The sequence below is a fragment of the Alosa sapidissima genome, chromosome 21 (assembly GCF_018492685.1).
Source record: "Alosa sapidissima isolate fAloSap1 chromosome 21, fAloSap1.pri, whole genome shotgun sequence".
In the NCBI taxonomy this organism is placed as follows: Eukaryota; Metazoa; Chordata; class Actinopteri; order Clupeiformes; family Clupeidae; genus Alosa; species Alosa sapidissima.
This window is the reverse complement of record NC_055977.1, coordinates 15,704,378-15,729,838: the sequence shown is the minus strand read 5'-3', so window position 1 is coordinate 15,729,838 and position 25,461 is coordinate 15,704,378. Positions and strand designations below refer to the sequence as shown.

The 25,461-nt window shown below is 41.3% G+C and overlaps 3 protein-coding genes across 3 annotated transcripts in view; 1 reads left to right on the top strand and 2 right to left on the bottom strand.

Annotated features, from left to right (window-relative positions):
- Window positions 1–542, top strand: part of hsf1 (heat shock transcription factor 1) — a 35,065-nt gene extending 34,523 nt beyond the window's left edge. The window contains exon 16 of the transcript XR_006026041.1: window positions 529–542. The gene's annotated coding sequence lies outside the window, so the exon portion shown is untranslated. The remainder of the gene's footprint in view (window positions 1–528) is intronic.
- Window positions 543–4,775: 4,233 nt separating this feature from the next.
- stm (starmaker) lies at window positions 4,776–13,987 on the bottom strand. The gene is made up of 19 exons (XM_042075814.1): window positions 13,832–13,987; window positions 13,085–13,146; window positions 12,599–12,616; window positions 12,390–12,422; window positions 12,024–12,062; window positions 11,893–11,931; window positions 11,684–11,713; window positions 10,362–10,409; window positions 9,997–10,068; window positions 9,303–9,353; window positions 7,526–8,548; window positions 7,341–7,379; window positions 7,023–7,073; window positions 6,734–6,772; window positions 6,448–6,480; window positions 6,178–6,216; window positions 5,926–5,979; window positions 5,744–5,820; window positions 4,776–5,583 (listed from the first exon to the last, which is right to left on the bottom strand). Exons 1-18 carry the CDS (start codon window positions 13,840–13,842, stop codon window positions 5,789–5,791), a joined length of 1,713 nt encoding a protein of 570 aa, XP_041931748.1. The 5' UTR covers window positions 13,843–13,987; the 3' UTR covers window positions 4,776–5,583; window positions 5,744–5,788.
- Window positions 13,988–19,650: 5,663 nt separating this feature from the next.
- On the bottom strand, window positions 19,651–23,841 carry si:ch211-133n4.6 (uncharacterized protein LOC797776 homolog). Its single transcript, XM_042075822.1, has 10 exons — window positions 23,681–23,841; window positions 22,823–22,881; window positions 22,552–22,578; window positions 22,320–22,352; window positions 22,180–22,215; window positions 21,340–21,372; window positions 21,220–21,255; window positions 21,077–21,106; window positions 20,633–20,665; window positions 19,651–20,512 (listed from the first exon to the last, which is right to left on the bottom strand). The coding sequence occupies exons 1-10, from the start codon at window positions 23,689–23,691 to the stop codon at window positions 20,367–20,369; spliced, it is 444 nt and encodes a 147-aa protein (XP_041931756.1). The 5' UTR covers window positions 23,692–23,841; the 3' UTR covers window positions 19,651–20,366.
- Between the last annotated feature and the right edge of the window lie 1,620 nt (window positions 23,842–25,461).

Below are 25,461 nucleotides of genomic sequence, written 5' to 3'. Positions count from 1 at the left end.
TTTTTCATTTTCCTACTTACTTTCTGAACCAGCAGCTGTATTAACTTGGAAGTTGAGTGGTCTGCCCTGTGTGTCGCAGGTTAGCACAGCCGAGCGAAGCAGGCGTTATCTTATCCTTAGCTCCTGTGAGGCCTGATTGCATTCCAGCCAAGGCTGCCAATTGGTATCGGTGGCAAGGCAAGCCTCCCGTTTCACACTGTAATGAATATCTACAGGCTCAGGGACTTATTGCTTTAATAAAAAAGCTCCCCTGATGAGCAGGGATTGATATCTTTCATAACAAGCCTCATTAGCCTCTATGTTAAACAAGCTCTCATTGTCTGGTGAAACTCAAAACGTTTTTTTTCTCCTTATTAGTCGTATGGTGATGGAGTGGAGTGTATCCACCCCATTAAAGAAAATATGAAAATATGTTATAGTGAGATTTTCATTCGAGATTTGTTTTTGTATTATGCATGGGTAATTCAGGTAAGATTCACATGTCACAGAAACAGTTATTCACTCAGTGTTTTTGAAGGTATTTTGAAGGTTTAGAGTAGTTGTAGTAGTGTGCACATCCCCACCGGTGAGGTACAGGGCAAATGGAACTAGAACTCAAAAAAGGATGAAATGCCTGCACTCTGCTAAAAACTTGTGCTGCAACGTTTCGACCCGGCTGGGTCTTCCTCAGGCCAATTTTGAAGGTTTGCAGCTTCTCTTGCTGGCCAATAACCCATTGAAGCTAATTATTTGCAGAAAGGGACAACACATGCATTCATGAGACCCAAGGGCAATGTTCCTCTGTTCCTTAACTTCATATTTTCAAGTAATCTACCTTTTCAACACAAACAAATGGGCCAGCCAGCCCCCCGGTAGTCCGAATGCGGAATGACCTTTGAAAGCGGAAACCTTCTCTTCCAGAGTGACATTAAATTCACTGTGTTGAAGGGAGGGAGTGGGACATATAGAAAAAAGGCAATGTTATTGTGCGATATGGAGCCCCCATGGGCAACCATTTGCCAAGATTCCTCTTAGTCAGACCTGTGTCCAACACCTCCCCTCGATACTCCAATGGCTCTGCGAGCTTGGACAATGGTCCTCTGTTGTTGTGGAGAAACCAGACTGGCCTTGGATCTAACCTTGGGTGACGAGATTAGAGACCAGAGTACTGGTTTGATCCATCTCATCCCAGCCAGGTGAGCCCCAGCAGAACCAGTGGGAGCCCTGGGATCACATCCCACTGTGGTTGGTGACTGTTTTTAGACCGTCAGTGTGAATAAAACGTTAGGGTGCACAGGTAACTTTGCAGCAGGTACTGTGACATTTTACCATAAAGCGCACTGCATGTATGTGCAGACATGAGTGCGCCGACACTTTCTGTGACTTGCCCATGCACACCAGCGCCGAAATCCAATAGTTTTTATTAAGCGGTGCCGAACTATAAAAGCAGAACTGAATCGTAATCTAGAATCGATAGATAGATAGATAGATAGATACTTTATTGATCCCCAAGGGCAAATTCAAGGGTTTGGCGGTGGTGTGCTTGGTTGTATTGAAAACAATGGAATCTAATGTATTCAGACTTTAAAAGCTGATGTCTTTAGAAGCTGATTTAAAAGCTTCCTACACTCCAAATAATTGATTAGCATTGAGTATAGTGGTAGCAATATTAAGTCTTGAATAATTCAATCACAAGGTAGCTGGTAGCAGTTATTTTGCTTGTTCGTGACAATAATTTATACAGTGCCATACTTTGTAATGTGCTGACACCAATAGACGTGTTAGATTTACGACATGGTTGAGGAACTTGTCTCAGATGTCTCCTCACACGTGGTCCTCCATGCAGATTGCTGAGTCGACTCGAGTTTCAGCTCCATCCTGAGTCCTGTTAAGGCTTTTTGTGCTCAGAATCATGATCTACCTCAGGTCTTCCAGAAGGAGCCATTCTGTTTGGAAACATGATCTGCCCGAAATAACAGGATAGCTGATGTTGGGCTCCCCCAAATTCATGGTGCAATGAATCAGTCAGAACTGAGCTGAGTGCATTCTGCATTGTAAGCCCTAGAAACAAGGTGCATACACATTTTAGGTGGCCATTATATAATCGCAGGGGGGGGGGGGGGGGGGGGGGGGCACTGAACTCAGCTCTAGTGTATTGCACCTATAGGAGCCCACCCTAAGCTACAATCAGTTAAACTGCCTGTCATTAATCAGACAACTAGAAAACAGTCACTCTGTACAACAGCTCCACAGCCTACCTTTGTACATCTGGTGTCATATAAATCATATGCAGACCGTGAATTGGCTGGCTCGAGTATTTGTTTAACTTCGGCCAGCTGTCAAAATGTATTGTCCAGATCCAGAACTCACTTTTGAAATGGAATCTGAGCATAATAGCTGTCCAAAAAGCAAATGGCAGCTGAATTGTTAAAAAGTCTAATGCGAAGATTATAGACAGTAAATCTCTCACAGAGAGCATTATCAGTATATAAAACAATTTAACACTGCTGTGACCTTGCAAGTCCAATGTGATTTCCTCTGGATTAGTTTACTTGAGGTGCACAATAGCATGAACTGCAAGCTAAAGCGAATCATTCAGTCTACAGAGGGGGTTTACCTTTTCCAGTTAAAGGCAATACCTTTCTCACCAATATCAGTCACTCCATTGGTGAAGACATTGAAGAGGCTCTTATATACTTTTAAGAAGTATAATATTTCTGAAGATTTCACAAACATCCTTTTGCCTGCCACTTCACCCCACCCCGTTGCCCGGCTTACCATCTCAACTTCTGGGGTAAAAGGAGTGGAGGTTTTCTTATGCAACGTGTGAGGTGAGCTGAGCTTACCAGTGTAGACCCCTCTCACATACACACACACACTATACACACACACACACACATAAGCACATACGCACATACACACACTCACGCACACACACACAGACACACATACACACATACGCACATACATACACTCACGCACACACACACACACATGGTTGGCCATTTGCACAGAGGGAAGCAAGTCACGCTCCCTCTGGCAAGGTCACCTGCCATTGTTCATAGCTGTTTGCTGGCTTTTGTGTGATATTCCACCTCCTCCTCTCCTCCTTCTCCCTCCTCCTTCACCTCCCGCACCTCCAAGGCCACGGGTTCGGACCACCAAGTGTAGCCAATGTGTAACATGAGCAATATGCCCTGAGCTCCAAGGGGCTCTGTAAGGACGCGCTCAGTAACTTTACCCCCTCCAGGAGGTCTTTCTTTCGGGCAATGGATGGGGCGAAGGATGAGGGTCAAGTGATTGGCTGCATGACTTAAAAGAAAATCTGCAAGATAACGATCATTCTGCTTTTATCTTCAGCGTCTTTTTGAAGACGTCCCTAAGGTCAAGTAGTGGCTAAGAAATTGTTTAGATCTTGTGCTGCATTGTGCACAAACATTTTGACAATAACTGGCCTCCTTAACTGCCGTATGTGGGGGAACCTTGAATTGGCGGATATTTAAAATGGTCTCTGTAGGTGCAGAAAACGACTTGCAAGTCTGTGAATCCCAGATAAGACACAACAAATGGCAGGAGAAATGTGTGTCTGGCCAGGTTGCTAGTGCTTGAGTCTACCACTGGAGGGACACAGAGAACCAACAATGATTCTGTTTCTTCCCCCTGCTTCACAGACCAATAGTGTCACAAGTTTTTAGTATGCTGTCACTGGCATGTTTTCCTACAGCATTGTGTATCCTTTGTTGTGTCTTTGGGCGTATTCTTATTGTTTCATGTGTTGTGTTCTGTCAAGCTGTGTTTTGTGAACTAATAAGAACTATCCAGAAGGAAGAAGGAAATGTTTAGAGGCCTAATTCAAGACATGTTCCTCCTTATTCTTCAATAATCAGCTTCCCCAAATGTTCCAGTCTATGACTTTATGACAATAAAGTGACACTTTCAGTCTGTCTCAATGCCAGGTACTTATTACAAACTCTCACAAGAAGATTTTTGCATATAGTCCAGGTTGGGCCACTTCTTGCAAACTAGTCCATTTGGGGATGGACTTTCCTGTTTATTCTGCTTTGAATGTTTCATTATGTTACTTCAGTAATAAGTAATGTTAATACAAATTATTAATTAATAAGTAATAATGTTATAATATTTGTTTTTGAAAGCCTAATGTGTCTGGATTAGGTGACAAAACTACCCTAGTAATAGATATAACAAGACCTCGGTTGTTTAAAGGAAAACACCTCCAATTCACCTTAGTGGTGTAATTTTCTTTTGCTATTGTTCATCTGTCTTTTTCTTGATTTTCTTCTTCAAGCATTTCCAATATATTTTTCTCTAATTTCTCTGTATTACCTTAATGTTTAGGCTGTTCAAGTAAATAAGTTGACACCTCTACCAAATTCCCCCAGATTTTTTCATTTTTTTGATCACATTTTTTCAGATATTTTTAAAGTTTTTTGCTCTCTGCTGAATGGATTTCATCTGTTGTCACACACACTGGCCCCTTTTCAAAGCCAACAGAGCCAGAGGGACCATCTTAAGATACTCTTTTTCACCTGTTGATGATCCCTCATTTATATGCCAGACAGAGAACCTTTTAAAGTAAACCAAGAAACCGTTCGAAGGTGAAACATCTCTTGTTTTTTGGCTTTCAGGACATACTCTCCATCAGGGGAGACATGAAGTCCACAAAGGCGCCATAGTTCTTTGCCCCCAAAGACCAAAGACACTCGAACCACATTCTCTAACATGTGCAGTTCACCCAAGACCACAAACTGACCCCAATCCCACCACCCAAGGAAATGTGATTTTTTTTCTGACCACTCAGGCTTTATTCAATTTGCTCCCTGTGTACATATTAAATGACATTATTGATACATCTATACATCTCTTGTCATTACAATAATTCTTCAACATTGCTCTTACACGCACACTACAATATTAGTCATAAATTCTCAAAATGAAGAGATGTGCATAACAAAATTGTCTCATAAAATGTCTGTACACTCCATTTGTTGTGGAAATCGTATTGTTATACAGTGAGAAATTTGTCTGTTGTTTAAAAACAAGCAAAACGTTTTTCTGAGAGTCAGGAATTTTTTGTTTTGTCATAGCAGCAGTTATCTGTCAGAAAGTGTTGTAGCATGTTGAAAAAGCAGAACTAGAAAATCCCACAACCTGCGAAAACATGCCAGCCCCACAACATTCAAGCACTGCAATTTTTTAGAGACAGTATCAAGCAGAATTGCAGTAAAAGATCAAACAAATGTTCTTTTCAGCAAAAGTAACAGTTGTGTGCTCAGATTTCAAAATGTCAATGATTTTAAGCCTATTAGCTGCATGAACATCATAATTTGAAGGCTCCTAAAGCCAACATTGCATAGGTGTTAGAAAAATGAAAAATATTCTATGTCAGTTATGAATTCTGTGCACAAAAGATTGAATAATTTAATTTGTTGCTCACCCTATTAACAAAAAAGTTGTCTTTTGGGGAGAATGTTGGGGGAGTGAGAAAGTGTAGAGGAAAGAAGAAATAGTATGTCCAGCCTGAAAATGCTGTTTTGTTATTGTGACTGCATCAGTAGATTTCCTTTGTGTCTTTTCATGATGATTCTGCCAGGAAGAAAACAAGAACACAAAATGAATACAGTGCCCTTCTCGTCACTGATTGGCAGCATTCCGTTGTAGTCTTTTGATCATTTGATGCAGTTAGATCTCTCCTTCAAACTGTTTGACCACAAAGTCACAAAACCTGTGGACGGTTTGTGTATACCTGTTGTATAGACTCCACCATAACCTACTGGTACAAGCCAGAATGCTAGGAACTCTGATTGGTGTTATTGGCAACCCCTGAAAAGTAACCCATGGAACACAAAACAGAAAGTTAATACCTGGCAATATGCATATTTGAAACCATTGTACATGCATGGCAACTTGGCCTGAGAGGTATGGTACCTGGTGTTGTGTCGTCTGGTTTATCTGGCTGATCCGGTGCCTCAACGGTGACGGCTAATAAGAAGAAAATCAGTCGGTCAAATTTCTAGGAAACCAAAGGAAATCTGTCCTAGACTTTTACCATCCCCAATTGTTACAGTAATTGCCATTCAATACTATTTTGATGACCTAAATCTTAGATCGAGTTTTGTCAAATTATTACGGTACGGTGGCCTAAATGTTTTATTGATGGGATGGGGTGTGTCTGCTTACCTGCAGACAGGTCCTCTGCCTCAGAGGACGGTACTATCTCTGTGGAAACAAGCAAACACTTCTTTAGCAAAAAAAAAAAAATCCCCTAATTGAGGGAACAATGGTGGCTTCTCAGGCACTCACGTGAGCCGTCCATTTCACACAAATATAGTGTTTCTTCTTTGACCGGGCCAAATCTCAGAATGATGGGCCCTGTGGTGTTTCATCAGCCCACCAGCACTACCCACTACCCACCCACCTATCCATGTGTTAGTTTAGGAATGGGCTTACCCTCAGATGTGGTATCCATATCATCATCTTCAGCTAGAGAGAAAGCAGACACAGAAAGCAGATGACATTTAGGTACCTTTTTTTGTTATGGGCAACATTTCAATGGCAATTATATGTGTAGAAAACTCAAATCAATACTAGCCGAATACTAGCCTAAGTAATCAGTTTGGCTCAATAACATTTCTTTGGGACCTAGCTTGCTGTTGACAGAGCAGTGTACACACAGTGTTGGCATTGTGAATCACAGAGTGTGTGTGTGCGCTCAAGACATCTAGTCAGTCCTTACCTGTGGAATCTAGCTCAGTGCTCTTCTCCATGCTCTCATCTGTGGTGACAAACAGAGTCAGTTATTACATGAACCACAATAACATCTATAGAGTTCAAACCACTCGCTCACACTGCCACAATCAATTATTCTCAGATGTTAAACTTAAAATATTTGATTTGCTCAGTTTAAATGTAATGTTTTAATGACTTTGTTCATTTGTTTGAAGTATGCTAAGACTTATAGTAACACTTCATCCAATACAGGACAAAAACACAAGGAAATCAATGAATGTAATGACATTTCATACCTTTTGAGGTTGACTCTGATGCATCATCCTGTTCATCTTTGTCTGCTGACTCTATTAGGAGAGATAGATAAGCTAGTTAGTTGGGCAAGATAGATAGGCTAGTTAGTTGGGCTAGAAACATGAAATCTGAGAAAATAGACATTGTAACATTCATAACACAAAGAGATGCTACAATATAGGCAACCATTGATAATTATATGGGAAATGTGAATTCATTGTTGATGCATATGTACAGAGTACAATTAACATGTTGTTGTCACACTTTGGAACCTGAAGACAGGGCCAAACAGAGGATTAAAATGAGATTATTTTACACACCCATGGTCTCTGAGCTTCCTGCTGCTTCACTGGTTGGAGCTATGAAGAGAACATGCAATGATTAGTCATGATGGCATTTCTGCATATCTATAGGCATATCTATATTCTGCATATCTATAGGTTTTAATACTCCTCTTTATAGTTGGTTCAATTCTGTGATTTTGAGATGAGCTTGACCCACGCACCTTCTGATTTGTCCTCCATGCTATCGGTGTCTTTCTCACTGGCATCTTTACTCTCTTTGTCGTCTGACGACTCGTCACTTTTCTCCTCCTCCACGCTCTTCTCCTCGTCGCTCTCCTCCCTGGTGGCGAACTCCGAGTCGTCGCTGGCGCTGTCCTGCATCTGCACCTCAAAGGCGTCCTGGCTTCCTATGGGCATGCCTTCCTCCAGGACTGGCATCTTCTCCATCTCAGCCTCCTCCTCCTCCGCACTGATGGGGTCCCCTTCCTCAATAGTGGTGCCTTTGTCCTCCTCGTCCTCCTCCTGGCTGCTGATGTTCTCCCCTTCCTCCTTTTCAGCTAGACTCTTGGATCCCTCCTCATCACTGTCGTCCCCAGCCTCCTCCTTCTGCTTGCTTTCTCCTGCCTCTTTGGCCTCACTTTCCTCCTCAGTGTCTCCCTCGAATTTGGAGCTTGTGTCTTTGGCCTCTTTGGCTCCGGCCTCTTGGTCGGCAGAGTCTTCCTCGCTGCTGGAGTCCATCATTGACTCTTTCTCAGTTGAGTCTTTGGAAGCCATGTCGTCATTGTCGTCATCCTCAGAATTTGAGCTGTCCTCTTTAGCCTCCACTTTGTCATCATCCTTTGATGACAACATGCTGTTCATTTCTGTGCTGTCTTCTTTGATGTCAGCACCTGCTTCTGTGCTTTCAGATTCCTGATTGGCTACCATTCCTGGTTCCTCATCGTCTGCTGAATCCGATGTGTCCTCGTCAGTGTTCTTCTCCTTTGAGTCTTTGCCCTCTCCAGCCTCTGTACTTTCAGTATCAACCTTGTCAGTTGCTTCCTGCTCACTGACTTCCATTGTGTTTTCCTCACTGTCGTCCTTGTCTGGAGAAGCCTCGTCGCTGTCGTCCTTGTCTGGAGAAGCCTCGTCGCTGTCGCTGTCTGGGGAATCCTGCTGCTCACTGGCATCTGCCATCTCGCTGGCACCTGCCTCTTCACTGATGCCATCCTCATCGGCAGTGGCATCATCGTTTTGTTCAGACTCTGTTTACAGGTTAAATAGGATTGTGCATTTCAAAGCAGAATCACGTTTGATTTTAACATTTAAAAAGACTTTAATTTATGGGATTTAAATTTAATTAAAATACTTTAATTTATGGGATTTAAATATTTATGTAAATTGCTCTACAGCTGTTTTTATTGAAACATTATATCCAAAACCTCTTTCAAAAGTAACATAGCTATGTCATTTTAGTACAGGCTACAGTACAGGTACAAGATTTGCGTCTTGTGGATTGTCTAAGTTAAGTGTAGAATACAGTGAGACTTGCGTCTTGTGGATTGTGTAAGTTAAGTGTAACATACAATGTGGAAAATTAAAGAGTTGCGATGAACTGGAAGGATGGATGGATAATGTGTATGGATATGTAAAGCAATGATGTGTAATTTTGTCAAAATTTTGTCTCTGATGCTTTTTACAGAACTGAGCATAGTTGTGTGATAATTGCTTGTCCTCTGACCAGGTCAAAGACAAAATTGTTTCTATAGTTTCAAAAAATACTTGTGTCTTCTGTATGGTTTGTTGCAGGGCTGTTATTGTATTGATAACATTTTTATCATAGGTTTGCAAGCTAAAAACAAATTGTGGAATCAGACGCAACACTTTTTCCCTCACTGGTGAGAGGATCAATGGGACCCCTACAAATGGAACTCAGTAGCTCTGAGACTGTTATCTGGGATTGCCATGGCTCTTAATGTGGTCTCAACGGCCTGTTCATTTGTTTTGAGGAATGCTAACCTGAGATATCTGACTCCGTGGCTTCCTCAGTCGTGTCGGGCTCAGCAGTCTCTACAAAAAAAAGACAAGGAAAGAAAGAAATTAATTCTACCAGGGAACCTAATCGTAGACATCGAACTGACCAGTGAAATGGTAACTGTAGTAAATGGACAAGGTGCAAAGAGAGGCCAAAAGGTTTTAGTCAAGAGTTGACCATTTGGCTACATTGTTATCATCTGAATGGGCTCACAGGCCTGACTTTTTGTCAGACATCTTAATCACCACTCCAGTGAACCTCATTAACACTGGCTGCCTAAATGTCATGACTGGAGGGAGGGCTGCTCTTATCTTAAGTCACATTAGCAGTTTGGCAAAACCTGAAAAGATGGGGCTCTTTTTGACAGGTATCATGTAATGGGGTCACCAACTTTCCAAAGGCTGAAATCAGATTTGGTTACATGAAATGTGTTGCCCTGTGTTAATCCCCCATCTAGCATTTAAAATATACATCTTTCCTCGGCCTCAAAGGAGTTGGCTTGAATTGACTTTCTAATTGGTGTTGGTTAATGTTTGGCAAGCTAACTATTTTCCATTAGCCTTGCTCACTGGCCTGTGAAGTCTGACCTAGCAGCAACTGGTGCACCAACATGAAATGTTGAAAGAAATATAACTGTGGTCTTATATTTTTGTTTATTTGTACTTTGCAGACATTTACCTGTGTTGTCTGTCTCTTCGGATGTGTCTGGCTCAGCAGAGTCCTGGCTCTCAGTTATAGCCTCAGATAGCTCTGTAAATTAAAGTTAGTCTTTACAGTAATTATCAATGTATGTATCAATCAGTCATAACAGAACAAAACACTCAGTTGGTAGTTTAATGAGGTCTCTTCACTTGATAATGCTTTCTGTATTTAATTTATGTTAGCCCCCACCCATTGAGTATGACGATGTCAGGCTAGGTTATTGCTATAAAGAGAACATTTTTAGCTTGAGTTTCAACTGAAAAGATTACTTATGTAACCTTATGTTAACTTATGTGCCTGTGTAGTGTAGTCCATAACCGTTGGCCTTTCTGTGGTCTTACCTTGGGAATCAGGGCTTGTTGTAGTGTCCTCCACACTTTCATCCCCATCTATTAAACAGAGAAATTATGAATGTGTTTCCTTCTAAACTATTGCAAAAACCTTTCAGTGTGCTACATATTGTTCAATTGTTTGGAATTTGGTCCATATTAGACCAGATCAATGATGTTTGATGCTCAAGGTTCCTCATACTCATTCTTATCTGGGGAAAGTCAGCCTTTTGCTATAATGTCCCTATTTCCTCTACTACCTTCTTATTTCCTCTAACTCTCTACTTTCCCATGGTCAATTCAGATCTGTAGCCTTCCTACGTCAATTTGAACCTCTTTTGATTTATTTGTATATATCACTACAACTATTGGCTACTATTCCTTTTGTTGTTTTTTTATTGGTATTGTAATCTCGGCATCACTGAAAATAAGGACTATATACACTAGGACTACATGAACTTCAGAGAATAAATAAAGGTTGAATGAAGAATGAATATGGACGTGTGATAAAGGGCTTGCTATCTGCTATCCACACATGAATAACCCAGGCAAAGCAAATATGTGGTTATGTTCTGACTGAAACATGACCTGTCCATGGCTCAACTGTACCCATTAGTGATAAGACAGGAATTACTTGCTCTTGCAAAGTACATATTTTTTTGTCAGTGGATGAGTAACATTTTTGGTGTTAAAAACAGATAGAGTTTAGAGGGTGATTTGTATTCTTAGGATGGCCTATGTATCACTTTTAAAGCAACACCAAAGAACTTTTCCTCTGTCAAACGCACTATTTGTTTATCCAGCACCGGCTTTGCAAATAACAATGTCCACAGACAAGGTAGAATATGTTGCATGATTTTATGAAAGTACGATGTATTGCGACTTCAGATGCAAGTCAAATTTGTAGTTTCTTATGTCTCATTCCATCAAACTACAGATTCGCTACCCGATCTGGCAAACTTGCATAGTGTGGTTATAGCCGATAGAGGGCCGTGAAGCGAATGCAGAAGTGCCGTTCACCTTGTTACGAGTTGATGAACCACTGAAACGATTTTGGAAACATTATTTTAAGGTGCAAAAAACTCTTTGGTGTTGCTTTAACTTCTGACTTCAGGAGAAACTAATTACACTGTTTTACTATGATATTTGAGGTCATGACTGGGATATTGGATTGCTATGTGAAGGTGGATTTAAGATAAGATACAGGTGTACATTTAACTAAGATATGTTATATCTTACAAATATTGTTATATATTTGTCAAATAAAAGGCCTGATTAGAATTAGAGACCGGCATATCTGATTTTAGAGTCAAACAAATATCTGGCAAACTGACCTGGCTGGTTTGAGTCAGTTGGGTCTGCACCTAAAAAAAGGGACAACATCACATTGTCATCAAGTATTCTCATGACAGCTGTTCCCCATTCTTGTGACACCATGGACAATTTAACATCCTTGTGTTTTAAGACTATCCAGTATCCAGCCTTTCCTACTTCCTGGAGCGACACAGTTTTATGTGCAAAACCAGTCAGACGTTGCTCATACCTTCCATCTTCTCAGCTGAGTCTGTCCCATCTGTGATTCCTATGATAAGATGGGACATTATTAGCTCCTCTATTGGCACCACAACAGGGGCAGAATATCTCATGGTTTTCATGTAGAAGACAGAGACTTACCTTGGTTAGGCCTTGAAGTGGGCTGGCCATTGGCATCTCCTGAGGAGGCAATTTATCATGTCATTATTTAGCATTTTTTGCTGTACACACTTTGCCTTAGACAATAGGCCCCACATCTAAATTATGATTTCATATAATATTTCTCATGTTAATGTAATCATGAAATGAAGGCATCACTCATGTTGCGTAACTTGTGGATTACATAAACATGGCCAGTGAATGGGAGGTATCAAGCCACATTGTTCTACTTTGTTCCACCCATTTTACAGGGCCCGTTTTACAGGAGCCTGTATGGGCAGTATGGCTACTTAGTTTGATATCTAGTGTATGAGATCATTTCAAAGAACTGGTTACGAAGTTACTTACCATTCAGAAAGGCAATTACTGGAGCTGCTCTGTCTAAAAACAAAAAAGGGACAAAACAATGGGATGGTCATGCAACAGCTACGTGAATATATATCCCCATTAGTTATTGTTAGTAATAGTTTGGTTGGTAACATTTTAGTAAACAGATTTTGTAAATAGTATATCGGCATATGGTAAGAGAATGTTATCTTTATCAAAGCTGTCCTTACCATCTGAATCTTGTCCATCTGTATGATAATGCCATAGAGAGAGAGAGAGAGAGAGAGAGCGAGAGAGAGAGAGAGAGAGAGAGAGACAGAGGACGTGTTAGTCATGTTTGGTGAGCTTTTTAGGTGCCTAAAAGCTTCTCCTATGGAGGCCTCGCTTATTTCTCTAATCCTACATCCAGACGGGAACAGAACTCTTTTGTGCCTTTCAAGGAGACCTGGGCTCTGATTACAGGCTTGGTGCAGGGGAGGCAGGCAGTGAGCAGATTTGCTGATTGAAAGCGGGGGATTGTTGTGTAGCAAGCTAGCAGATGAGCACCACTGTGTAGCATCTCAAAAAAGTGGCCATTCAAAAGTGTGTGTGTGTGTGTGTGTGTGTGTGTGTGGGGGGGGGGGGGGGTTGTTTGGGTGGGGGGTGGGTTGAGGGGGATTATCCGTGCAGTGTTATCAGTGTTCGAGCAAGTTCACTGTACACACAGTATTTCTTACCTGTCACAGGGGCCGATAAAACAACACCAGCCACAGCAAAGACCAAGCAAACAACAAGTGTCCTGTGTAGGAAAACATTCAATATTTAAGTTATCACAATGTCTGTAAAAATCTTAAGCGATAAACATATTCGCCATGTTGTCAATTTTATTTTCAATTAGTTAAAATAGTTACTTGAGGCCTGTGTTTTTTTGAAGTTGTTACAGCTATAACTTATAATACTCTTGTGAGCTGTTGTCGCCATTTTGTTAGTTGTGAGGCTGGTGCACCTGAGTTTAAGTATTGCTTTGCATGCACAACATTATATATATACACATATTGTGATGGAGTGACCTGAAATCCTTTTAAACAATTCTACTGTACACAGACATTGAAATTCAAATTGGCATGTTCTTCATTAAAAGATCTAAATCTTTAAATGTTAGTAATTTACATTTTTTGTTCTTGCATTTTTTAGTAATAAGAACACAATATTGCTTGAATGAAATTGAATATTTGGAATGGAGTAGATAAAAAACATCCTTGGCAGGCCACAAATACACAGCCATATTAACTGTCAAATATATTAATATATTTAAGAAGACATTTCATCTTGTTTGATTAGGGAAGTCCACATAATGATATAAAACAGTCACAATACATTTACTATCTTCTAAGGTGGCTGACACACGAGGAAGCAGAAAAAAAACACATTCCATTCCTCCACATCACTCAGACCTCGTAATAAGTGCACAGTGTTACACTTACCGTGACAACATTTTGACAGGAATCTCTAAAAAGCCACGAAGCTGAGGGAGAAACAGCACCGGTGTGTCTCGTGTGTGTGTAGTCTCCCGTAGGTCTGAAGCCTTGTTGGAACGAGCCTCATTGCTTTTATACCTTCCCCGGCGCTGAGGGGGGCAGGCCTGCCAATCAGAGGCGTCACAAAGGCACTTCTAAGGTTACGCTCATTAAAACAGGGTTAAGAGTCGGGTCCGTGCAAAGCTTTGTTTGTGTTTTCAAACAGCCCTTGTAAGTACTGGCTTCAGTCAGCCCCCCCCCTCAAAAAACAATCCTACAAATACACAAAAAACCCTGTCCCTCCCACAAACACCTGCAACGTTGCTGTCTTTTTATTTATTTTGACAGACATGTTCCTTGCTTTGTGCACAACAGTGCACAGTACTTTTTTGTTTTGGTTGATGCTGGTAATGGGTGGGGCTGACTGGTAAGGTACGTCACTCCACTCCACCGAGTAAAAAGTCATCCAGCAGGAAATGTTCCAATTCTCTGAAGTATGAAGCATGCTGAATGATAGTAAAGCACATTTTTTGCTGAACTTCTGCATGCTTCTTAACAAAGAGGTGATGGTTTGTTGACTTGACTTTTAATGATTAATTTTGTGACAGGTGAGCACTGCGACCCAAAGAAGCACATACAGTATTGTCAGTGAATATTCAGCAGGCCAACATACTGTATAGTGCATATGAACCACACATGCCTGAATGACACATGTAATACTTATTCATGTAGTACTTGTGCAGGGCAGTCTTTTCAAAAGCAGGTTTGTGATTCATTGTATGCAAACAGAATTTCCTTCTGGGAAGATGTTACCTGGACCACAGCCATGCTGCGTATTTAGTTATTTATAATGCTAAACTTACATCAGGATGCTGTGGTCAAACATAAGTTCCAAGAAAATCAGATTTAGACTGTTGATGATTAGAATGGTGTGGAGTATGGGGGTGTAAAATGAAGGAAGGATTTACACGTTTCATAAGTTGACCAACAGGGTATAACATCACCAAACAACTCACCCTCTAACTTGTAACATCCATTCAGCTACTAATATATGTTTCAATCATAAAAAAATAAATTGTCATGCTAAAGTTGTTTTGTTGTAAATGAGGGAGGGTTTTTGTTAAAAATGTTTTCACTTTTTCCTAAGTTCACTAACAGGATATAACATGGGGAATATCTATTAAATCACATTCATGTAGTTGCAAGTTTCGCCAAACAACTGACCCCCTAACTTGTAACATTAACTCTGCTACTAGTATTTGTTTCAGTCATAAAACTGTTTTCGTCCTACTTAAGTTGTTTTGTTTAAACATGTTTAATAATCGTGGACTTGTTACTGTCAGTAATGAAAAACTCCACAGGAAGGTTTCGACAGTAATCCGTTTCTTATGTCTTCCTCTTAAAGTCAATCAGATTAAAAAGTTTCCAAGTCGGGGGTGATGGAGTGGTTTTGTCCCGCTCGGCAGGAAACTGGCAAGTTGGCAGTTGGGTCTTTTGCTTACTAATTCCCATTGTGCATTGGGCGGCGTGGTAGGCCCAGGCCGAGTCAATGGGTGAAAGCTGGAATGGGATAAGTCCGCTCTCCTGTTGTCACACAATTCATTGTGGCACATTTTCACAATGTTTTTTTTTTCTATCCAACAGGGCAATTATTTTTCAAGGTTTAACTCTTTAACCTGGATGGGGTTTTTTTGCTCGTTCTGATAAACTGCAGTGGTGCAGACCAGAAGACAGAGTCCTAGGAGGGAAAAGTCATTGACAGGGAGATTTCAATGTGGACCACCAACAGTGGACCATGGTTGAAAATGCAGCTGTTATTTACTAAAAGCTATTCATTTCTAGTGGACTGTTGTGTCGTGTGTACGTTCAAGAATTTCCCTGAATTATCCAATTGAATCAATCACTCTTCTACATAGAGGAAGTTGTACCTTTAATTCCTCCAGTCAGTTGCAGTCAAAATCAACCTCAGGAAACCAAGGGTTACCTCTTCAGGTTTAATTCCCATTTGAAATCCGCTGTATTGTTTCTTTTTGGCAGTAGCAGAGCCACCTGTGAGAGTACAAGATGAACTTACTGACCCGAATGATTTTAAAGGCTGACCACTTTGATCTTAGAGGTGAGTATGTTTATTCCAGATCTCAAAAGTATACAACAGTTGGTCAAATTTACTAAATATGTCAATCCTGCATATAACAATGTGTCTTTGCAAATATTTGCATGAGTGTAACTTTATAAAAAAAAACTAATTTGCCAAAAAGCAGATTTGATGTTTTCTTGAAGTTATTACCAAAAGTGCGTGCTTCCACAAATGACGGGTAGATAAAAATACATTTTTGTCCCTGGTCGTTTCCATTTTCTGTGTCATCAGGAAATTGAAAGCATTTTTGTGACTATAGGACAGGTTGTACAAATTACACCAAAGGTTGTACAAATGACACCAAAACTGACTGTGGTGTATATCCTTTTATGATATGGCCCATGCAGCAGAAAGTTCCATCGAATTCAATGGCCTTTATGTGAAGAACAGCTCACTTCATGCCAATATCTCAGAAGTGCATTCATGCAGAATTAACTGACCAACAGTCAGTAGTTGATTGTTTCATTATTTCTGCTCAGTGATATAAACTGTAGTTTAATAAGTAACATTTCAAGTTTTTTTCCCCTCTGCAATGTATCAAAGCTACATTTCAGTTCAAAAACAGGAGACATTTCTCACACATCTAGTATAAACTGTAGCAGCTGTAGCAGCCTTGTATCCTCCAAGAGGGTAGGAAAGAGTACAGGCAATGTTACCCTTACGAAAGGAGAGAAACACAACAAGAACAGAAGACCACAAAGTGAGGTCATTTAAGGCAACAGAAGGTAAACAGAGTTCACTTCCCAGAAGAAGGGGACCGAGATTTAAATCCACTTGACGTCCCGTTTTAAGATGGAGGCCATTTACCAAAAAAAGGCCTTAGGTTCCCTGCCAGAGTCCCACCATTGGTCTTTGAAGTGCATTGTTCTTCCTTACCAAGCTGAAGCAGACTGATGGGTTCCTGACACCGCCCTCTAGTGTATAATCCTAGTACTTTATATGAAATCAACATGGTGTAAGCTTTCCAGTAAATCAGTTTTAATTTGAGTATTAACCGGATCATCGACTCATTGTTGCGTGGAATGTGTAGGTAGAGGACCTTACCTGATTGACCTTTCCTGATTTTATTCAAGTACATTGGTGAAGGGTCTTGGTACCAAATTAAAGCCTTTGTGATTGGTGAGGTGTCAATAGCAACAGTGTTTGGAGATGTAGGAATGCTTCAGGGCACAGAAGAAAGAACTTTGTTTTCGTGTTCTCCAGCAAATCCTTCTTTCTGTGACGTTAACGGCATATGCACCCCCCAAAATTTGTTTGTAGCTATTGGTGTGTGAAAGTCACGCAGAGACAGACTCATTTTTTTTCTCTTTCGTTTTATGTCAAGTCTTTTCAAATCTGACTCACACATGATTTAGACTAAAGAATCAGGTCTGCATACACAAAGGTTGGTGTGCTGTGTCATTTCACTCTGTTTACTCCCTTTGTATTTCACTATATTCATGGCATAAGTAATGTATTCAAATTCACATATTTAACTTGGAAATTTTACAGAAAGAGCTGTTGGCTTGCATCTGCAGCACATGTTTTGTGTGCCTTTCCCTCTGCAATGCCACTTTTGAACAGTAGGGAGCAGCATTGGCATCTAATCACATGCCTTCTTTTAGTAGTGGGCAATTGAACTTTTCAAATGAATGGAATCATCTTGATCTGTGTTTGTTTACAGTATTTTCCCAGTTTTTATTTTTAACATTCATGATCATTATTGACATCAGGATAATAGACATTCATTTTGATTTTAATGCGTGTGTGTGTCAGACAGGGGTAGAATTATTTTTGATAGAAGCATTCCCAAATCTACAGTTTTTCTGATCTTGGATCAGCATGTGGCGTGTGGGATTGGTGATGGCTGAATGAGGCCTTGCCTCATAACACTGATGCTTTGTCCTCCCTGTCGGGAGGCACCCCCCGAGCAAGTTACTGACTTAAAAATACTCTGAGACGACAATTTTAGTGGCTAGAAGTTCACATTTTCTGTCTGCGTGCTGGGCTCAGCTGATACCAGTTCAACCACTGGCTTAAGCTGAATTTTTTGTGGGTCACATGAATGCCTCAAGTGGAGATTAAGGTTTTAGGACTGAAGGATGGACTGGGGTGTTATACACATATGAGATTGCTGGGGTCCACTCACCCTTTAGTGACTAAGAAGGCCCACGTGAGTGTGTGGTACCTGACCCCATTCTTAAAGACATAGACGCCCACTCTCTCTTCTCCATCGAAAAAGTGGCTTATAGTTGGGACATTTTGTTCTACCACCAAGCGGGACGCAATATGATATGGGCAGTGATGTATACTGATCTGAATGACCACTCGTCCATTACTGGAGGTGGTGTTAGACTTGGAGAAAGGTGTGTGTGGTCTCTCCACTCTTGAAAACTGTTGAACATGGAGAATGTCAGTGTAATGTGCTTGAAACGACCTGTGATCCCATTAACTTCACAACTGGTGAGGCCGTGGAGCCCAGAAAAACTCCAAAAACGTCCCCAAATACACTGAAACATTATTTTGGTTACATTGTAGAATCATGTAACCTTTTCTTCCACAGACTGGCCTTCAGTGCTGGCATTTGAAACCGAACCCTGTTTTTAACCGCTTCAGGTGCCGAAGGAGGCTCGGGACTGGGGGAAAGGCTCCTGGGTGGTGCGTGGGTCCAACAGGGGAGCGTTTGTAGTGGGATAAGAGGAGAGCCGAGGGGAAGTTGACACCGGGGCCTGCTGAACCATATAAAGGTTGATCGAGACGAGGCTCAGTGTTGTTTTCTCCCGCCTTTATGTGTGTGTGTGTGTGTGTGTGTGTGTGTGTGTGTGTGTGTGTGTTTGTGTCTGTGTTTGTGTCTGTGTTTGTGTCTGTGTGTGGTTGTGTGTGTGTGTGTGTGTGTGTGTGTGGTGGCTGCGGTGTCACACAAGAAGTTTGCCCTCACAAGTCTCCCAGAAAACAGATGACCATCAGGGTTTACGGGCAGAGGCAAGAAAAGGAAACAAAAAAGACCTCATGAGGTTGTGGTGGATTTTAGCTCTTTAACCTTTCGCTGGAGTTGGATTGCTGGGGGCTGAGACAGTAATGAGACCACCACACCTTTTCCACAAAGAAACAGACCCAAAAGCTTATCCCTCCCATACGACAGGAGTCCCCCGGTACCAGGGGTTTAATATGTCTGCAGGACGTCACAGCGAAACTAGAGGGCTACTAATGCCAATCGAGGAGGAAAGTATAATGCGACCTTTACTGCTGGGCTGCTGGTGTGGACAGAGTAGTGGAAATAGTTTACTAGAGATAGAGAAAACACCTTGTAACGGAGCACTTCAACTAGGACCATTTAGAACCATATGGCTTCATGGCTTCATAGTCAGACAGAAAGTGTGTGAGGGTTCGTTATTTTGTTAGATATTTCATTGAAACTTATATACATACAAACGGCTGACAAGTTGAGAAGGTTGCATTATCCATACAACAACTGTAACTATTATTTTTATAACTAAGACAATTTAATAAAGGTCATGAAAAGGACCTCTCTAAAGGTATGACAGAAATGATCTTTGTAAAATGATGAGTCAAAATTTTTGAATATAGGTCATTCAATTGCTTAAAGAGGTTTATTGTGAAGAAATACAATGAAAGAAAAACATTAACATGTGATTTCTTTGAAAACATTATGTCAAAATGTTAAATACTTGGTGTATAAAAATGATTTTCAATAAAAGAGAGACATACTTTTCATTGAAACACTGTCATTGTGTAAGCATTATTTAATCTACCGTCTGTGTATTAAACATATAGATATATATTAAAGCTGAGCATAAGAATCTTCAGGTTGCCAGCACCAATGTAAGTTAGTCAAGTCTGAATTTAGTGTTTAGTGTGCTGCTTATAGAGGGAAGTGTGTATAAAAGTGAGAGCTTAGTGACTGTATGAGCTTTGGAAACATGAAGTGAATTCACCAGGCCGTTAAAGTGCCTTATGCTCACAACTCGATATTGCCATCTCTTGGTTTCAAATCTGAATTGCAATTACTGCTCAGAAGGAATCTATTCAGGCTACAGATAAAAAAAAAAAACAGCCTTGACTCTGAGATAAAATGGATCTTTGGAAATGTTTTTGAGCATTATGAGATATACAGATGTATTGTATGAGACTGAGTGAATGTGGAGTGACTATGAGAACAGACTGTGTGAATGTGTGTGTGTTTGTGTGTGTGTGCATGTGCATGCTTCAGTGTTCCCTTGATGGCTACAAAATATCACACCGTCGGTTCTCTAATTCAAGGTTCCTCAGACACAAATGTCTCTGAGAGTATACAGTATCATCTTCCATATTTGACTGCCGTAGCCAAAGCCATTCGATCCAACGTCTGCCTCGGACACGGACACCTCATATGTGGCGGCGGGGCCGAGATCTTCTCTTTGTGGTGGCCGGCTTGCGTCGTTTGCCTACAGCTGCTGCCGGCTTTTGAGACTTTGCCGAGTGTTGAACGGGGACGTTTTTCACAGCTTCATCAGAGTCTGCACTCTCGTTTTCTGTGGTGGAAAAAGGGAGGGGGATCAATTTCTTTTGTCATTTTTTAACACATGGCCAAGCACTACACTTAAGGAAGCCATCTGTGGTGTGGTGTGGTGTGTGGCTCTATTTCTCTTTACCATCCTGTTCCTCAGTGCTGGTTTTAGTGGAATCTGTGGTGACAACAAAGAGTGATTAAAGTAGCTAAATGCTCACAAAAACAGATAGGAAACACCCAACTAAATAGATGTCACTTCTACTGTCCTACAGCCTGAAATGAGTGAAGCATGAATCACGATTCACAGCCCAGGAATGCAGACGAACAAGGCCTAGTTTCATCTTCACACAGATGAAAGGTGATGTACTGTTTTGTGTGTACATAATCATATTTAACATGTTATAGCTACAATTTACATATGGAATACTATTCAGTTGAGCTTACTGTATATCTTTCTCCAGGTTAGACATATCAAAAAGCTGCTGGCAACACAATATGCTTATAGCCCATACATGTCAATGCCCAAGTATTTGGCACTCATTTTTAAATTCCTATATTGAAGATGATCAGATGGATTCATGCTCACCTGCTGCATGTACGTCATTGAGTTTTTGACCTTTTGTGAAGAAAACAGAACATTTATTAATCTGTTTAATTTCCCTAAATCCCTCATAGATTCATAATACCATTACTCACTCTATATACAGCCACAGAGAACACAAGACTCACCATTGCCCCCTGCCTCTGCACTTGTGCTGCTCAAATCTAAATGTAACAGTAATAACACATTAACATGCTGAAAGACAACCATTATTTATGGTTATATAAATGGGAGATTTAAATCCTTACCTGTAGTTCCTCCATTGTAATACTGTGGTTCATCTGGACAACAGAAACATGGTTGGTTATAACAGACCTCTCAATAGTGCATAGTGCACAGACATTCTTACAAAAAAAAGACTCCCATTTCTGTTTTGCATTTCCTCTTTGGGCCTCCAGATGGCACCATAGGACCTGGTGTTGAGGGTCACCGTCCCGCCTGAGGAATGTGACACTATGAGCCCGTAAAAATATTCCGCCTGCCAGCCTGCCCACATGGCATGGCAGGATGCGGAGACGGCCCACGGCTGTCAATCAAGACGCAGCAGCAGCAAGCCACCCTACAGCGTGATCCTCAGCCCAGGAATGCGGCCGAACAAGGGCTCGGCATGGTTCACCCTCTCCCTACAATTATCACTATGCTGTCTGGTATCGGGTAGTATGGAAATCATCACCTTGTGTTGTCAGAGCAGGAGTCAGGTTCACTTTTCCCCGAAATTGTTTCTTTATCTCTCTTTGTTCCTCAGGCAAGCAGGTGTTTATTTAAGGACTAACAGGCAGCTCCTCAGTTATGCTGGAGGTAAAGAGGTTTACGCCATTTGCTTTTTCTTCAAACTTGTTTGGACTTGATCATGGCCTCAATAATAAGTGCCCCCACTCCAAGTCATTCTACGGAAGAGGGGGATGATTCATTCGGTTAAAAGTTTCATTTGGGGCCTCTCCTAGACACACACACTCACGCATACACACACTCACGCACACACACACACACATACAAAGAAGCTTTGATGTTCCCATAGGAATCAGGTAGAAGCTTGTGCCCTTAAGGTTTTTTTTTTTTTAACAATGACGACTTGGTGTACGACTCACCGTTGGGCTGATGGGGGAAGACAGCATTCATGCTCTCTGTGTAGAGAGGAAACAACATGGCTGTGACTGGCATGAACATACTGTACCACAAGCAGTGACATGTTGCAGATGTTATGTGACCGTAAAAAAAAAGTACTTGCCGGTGGGGGCCTCGTCTGAGGTGGAGTCCTGGTCTGTGGGTGGAGAAAAGGCGAAGTCTTAATTCACCGTCACAGCAAAAGAAACCGTCTGGCTGGCTATACTTGGTTGTGTTATGTCTGATTGTTATATATGATTATGCAGTGGCTGCCTACACTAAGCTGCGCTATTTTCAAAATACTTGGAAAATTAGAAACTGTGAAATTGGTCAAATTTTCAGCCCTTTATATTTACCTGTGGACATGGCTTGAGGATCAGTGCCTGTAGTGTGGACATAAAACAAGCATATTAGTTTTAAAAGACACTTAAAACATGCTTTAATTAGATCTTAAAATGCCCGTTCCAGCTGGCTTCTGACATTTAGCTCAGCTTTCTCCTCCCCTTGACAAGTTCCTCCTGTTCATTCTTCAACGCTTATGTTCTCCATTCAGAACTTGGTCTGTTCATTTTTGGAAGGCAGATCATATTAAATCAATATCTAGTCCTCCAAGGGCACTCGCAGTACCTGCTTCAAGGTCGGCCTTCACCAGTAGGACTCCCAGGGAGCAGAGGATGAGAATATTCCTGGGGCAAAGAGAGGAAAGGAAACATGGATGGACACCGAATGTTAGTGATAAAGCACAGAACCCATAAGGACCCTATTTAATTTGAAGTGGTCAATGAGGGGGCATCACTGCCGACCAGGAAGCACATAAATAGCCTGGGTTTACTCCGAGTTCATATTCCCATGTGGTAACCAAAGACAGTGATTTATGTTGAGGGTCAGAACCCAGGTCCAAAGAGACTTTAACAGTTCTGCCTTTCCCTCTGCCAAATGCCTTCAATGGCTTCTATACCATGACAAAGAGCCATTTCAAAGTTGTTATAATGGTCTTTATCATTACATTATCGTTCAAATATTTATTTTTCTTAAGTTTTTAATTATATACACTTATGGGAACTTATGGCATACAATGAGTCTTATATGTGATTTCATTGGGTATACAAGAGCTTTTCTGTTATGTCAAAACTCGTACAAACCCATTTCTTTTAAAGGTGGAATCATGTTAGTAATCATTCCTTCAGCTAAGTTATTTTGGATTCTGTAACAGACTGTATTCTGGCACGTGACTACAATGACTTTTCAGACGTACCCCTGAACCTCTTGATTATATGTGAGCATTTTAGAACTGTGGAGCCCTCGGTCTTTTACAGACATAACAGACCTTTCATTTAATTGTTTTATCTTCTCCTATCAGTATAAGAGGCTCAATATGAAATATGATGTAAAAGTAGACATCAATGACAGTCATTGTTGTACGCCGCTAGCAGTAAATTACCTTATGTCTGTGGTTTAAGAGGAGAGAAGATTTCCTGTGCTCACCTTGACAGCATGTTGGGAGGTCAGAGTCCGGGTCCTGAATGGTTACAGTGCGGGGTTGAATATTGCACCTCGGCTGGTCGTGAGGCATGGGCCGAACCTGTAGCTTTTATACCTTTCCAAAGGCCATCGGGGACGTGGGAGGGGGAGGCCCTCTCATTGTGGGCTCTTGAAAGAGGAGGAAAGACACAAAAAAAACGCACACATACACACACAGCCTCATCTTAGATTTCATTAATTGCCAGCCTTAATGTAAGGATTCATCTGTCTCTAGTACACTTTTTTTCTCTCTGATATATTTCTCTCATCCCAAAGGGCATATCAAAGGCAAGGGCTGTCACTTGAGGAATATCTCATCTCATATTTGTGTTGCTTTCTTCCTTTGTATAACTCATATTTTAATGATACCCTATTTGTTTCAGAGCAGGGGGAAAGGGAGGGTGTGGAAGTGGCAGTCTTGAAAGTTCACCCTTTTATGCTACAGTGACTAAAGCGTTGCTAAGAGCCGGTGCCAGGTAACAAGGTCATAGCTTTGCGCAGAGCTGATGGCATTGGCCGCTGACGGGGAGCTCTGAACCTTGAGGTGAGGTCTGAACCTGCCGGACTGACATGAATGCCCCCATGGTACCCTCTGGGGATTGGGTGTACTTTCCAGCATTCTTCATCAAAGTGGGACAGTCTCATGAGAGAGAGAGAGAGAGAGAGAGAGAGAGAGAGAGAGAGAGAGAGAGAGAGAGAGAGAGAGAGAGAGAGAGAGAGAGAGAGAGAGAGAGAGAGAGAGAGAGAGAGAGAGAGAGAGAGAGAGAGAGAGAGAGAGAGAGAGAAGGGGAATCTCCAGATCACCATTACAATTGTGTTGCTAAATGCTAAGTTCATTTACATATAAAGTGATAGCTACTTCAAAGAGGGGAAACTTTCATGCGTCCTTGACATTATGAAGAGCTGTGAAGAATTGAGTATAAGGTTATACTGTACATCTTAAAACAGAACTCCTACCCTCTAAATGGTTGGTATTATATGTCCTTAACTCATTTTGAGTGTTGAACATAGGATATGTACAATACACTACAACCTTGAGACAAAAAAAGGTTGTGTGGAAGGTTTTGTGGAAATGTCTTGTGGAAATACTTGTGTCTGTTTTGTGGAAATACTTTTTAGCAGTGCACTGTGATCACATGTGATATACATCTGAAACCACTGAACCCAATTTGGGAACTCTGTAACAAACTTGGCAGTGGTAGGGGGAATGTGACTTTAATTTTGAACCATGGTGGCTGGCCTTCTTTGCAATGTCGCATTTGGAAAAAAAAGAAAGTCAGGAGAAATCCAGCTCAAGACATGGTCGATTTCACAGGCTCACACAGCTAAGACTAATGCCCTTGTAGTGTACAGTCTCCTCCAGAACCTCATCCGCACCAGTCACCTGATCTGCCGGGTCTTTTTGCTCTTTATCAGACGGAACAAATGCCAATGGAAAAAATGAATGGGCCGTCTTCAGACAAGACAGGAAGTCTACCCATCTGGGTTTTACCTTTCCCTGGTTTGTAAGGAGGCCCAAAGCAGAAAAATGGAGAGGTCTTCTCTGGAGTAGAGCAAGGGGTGAGGGCGGTGATAATAGGAGAAAGTGGTCCTCTGTAATAGAGTTACATCTCACACGTCCAGTGCGGCTGGTATTTAGGCTTTGCTTTTTCCTCGTATCAAAGGAGCCCTCTGTCTGCGCACTAAAAGGATTTCACTCTGTAAGTGTAAAGGGATAATTAACCGTTGAGGATCCTTCCCTCGGT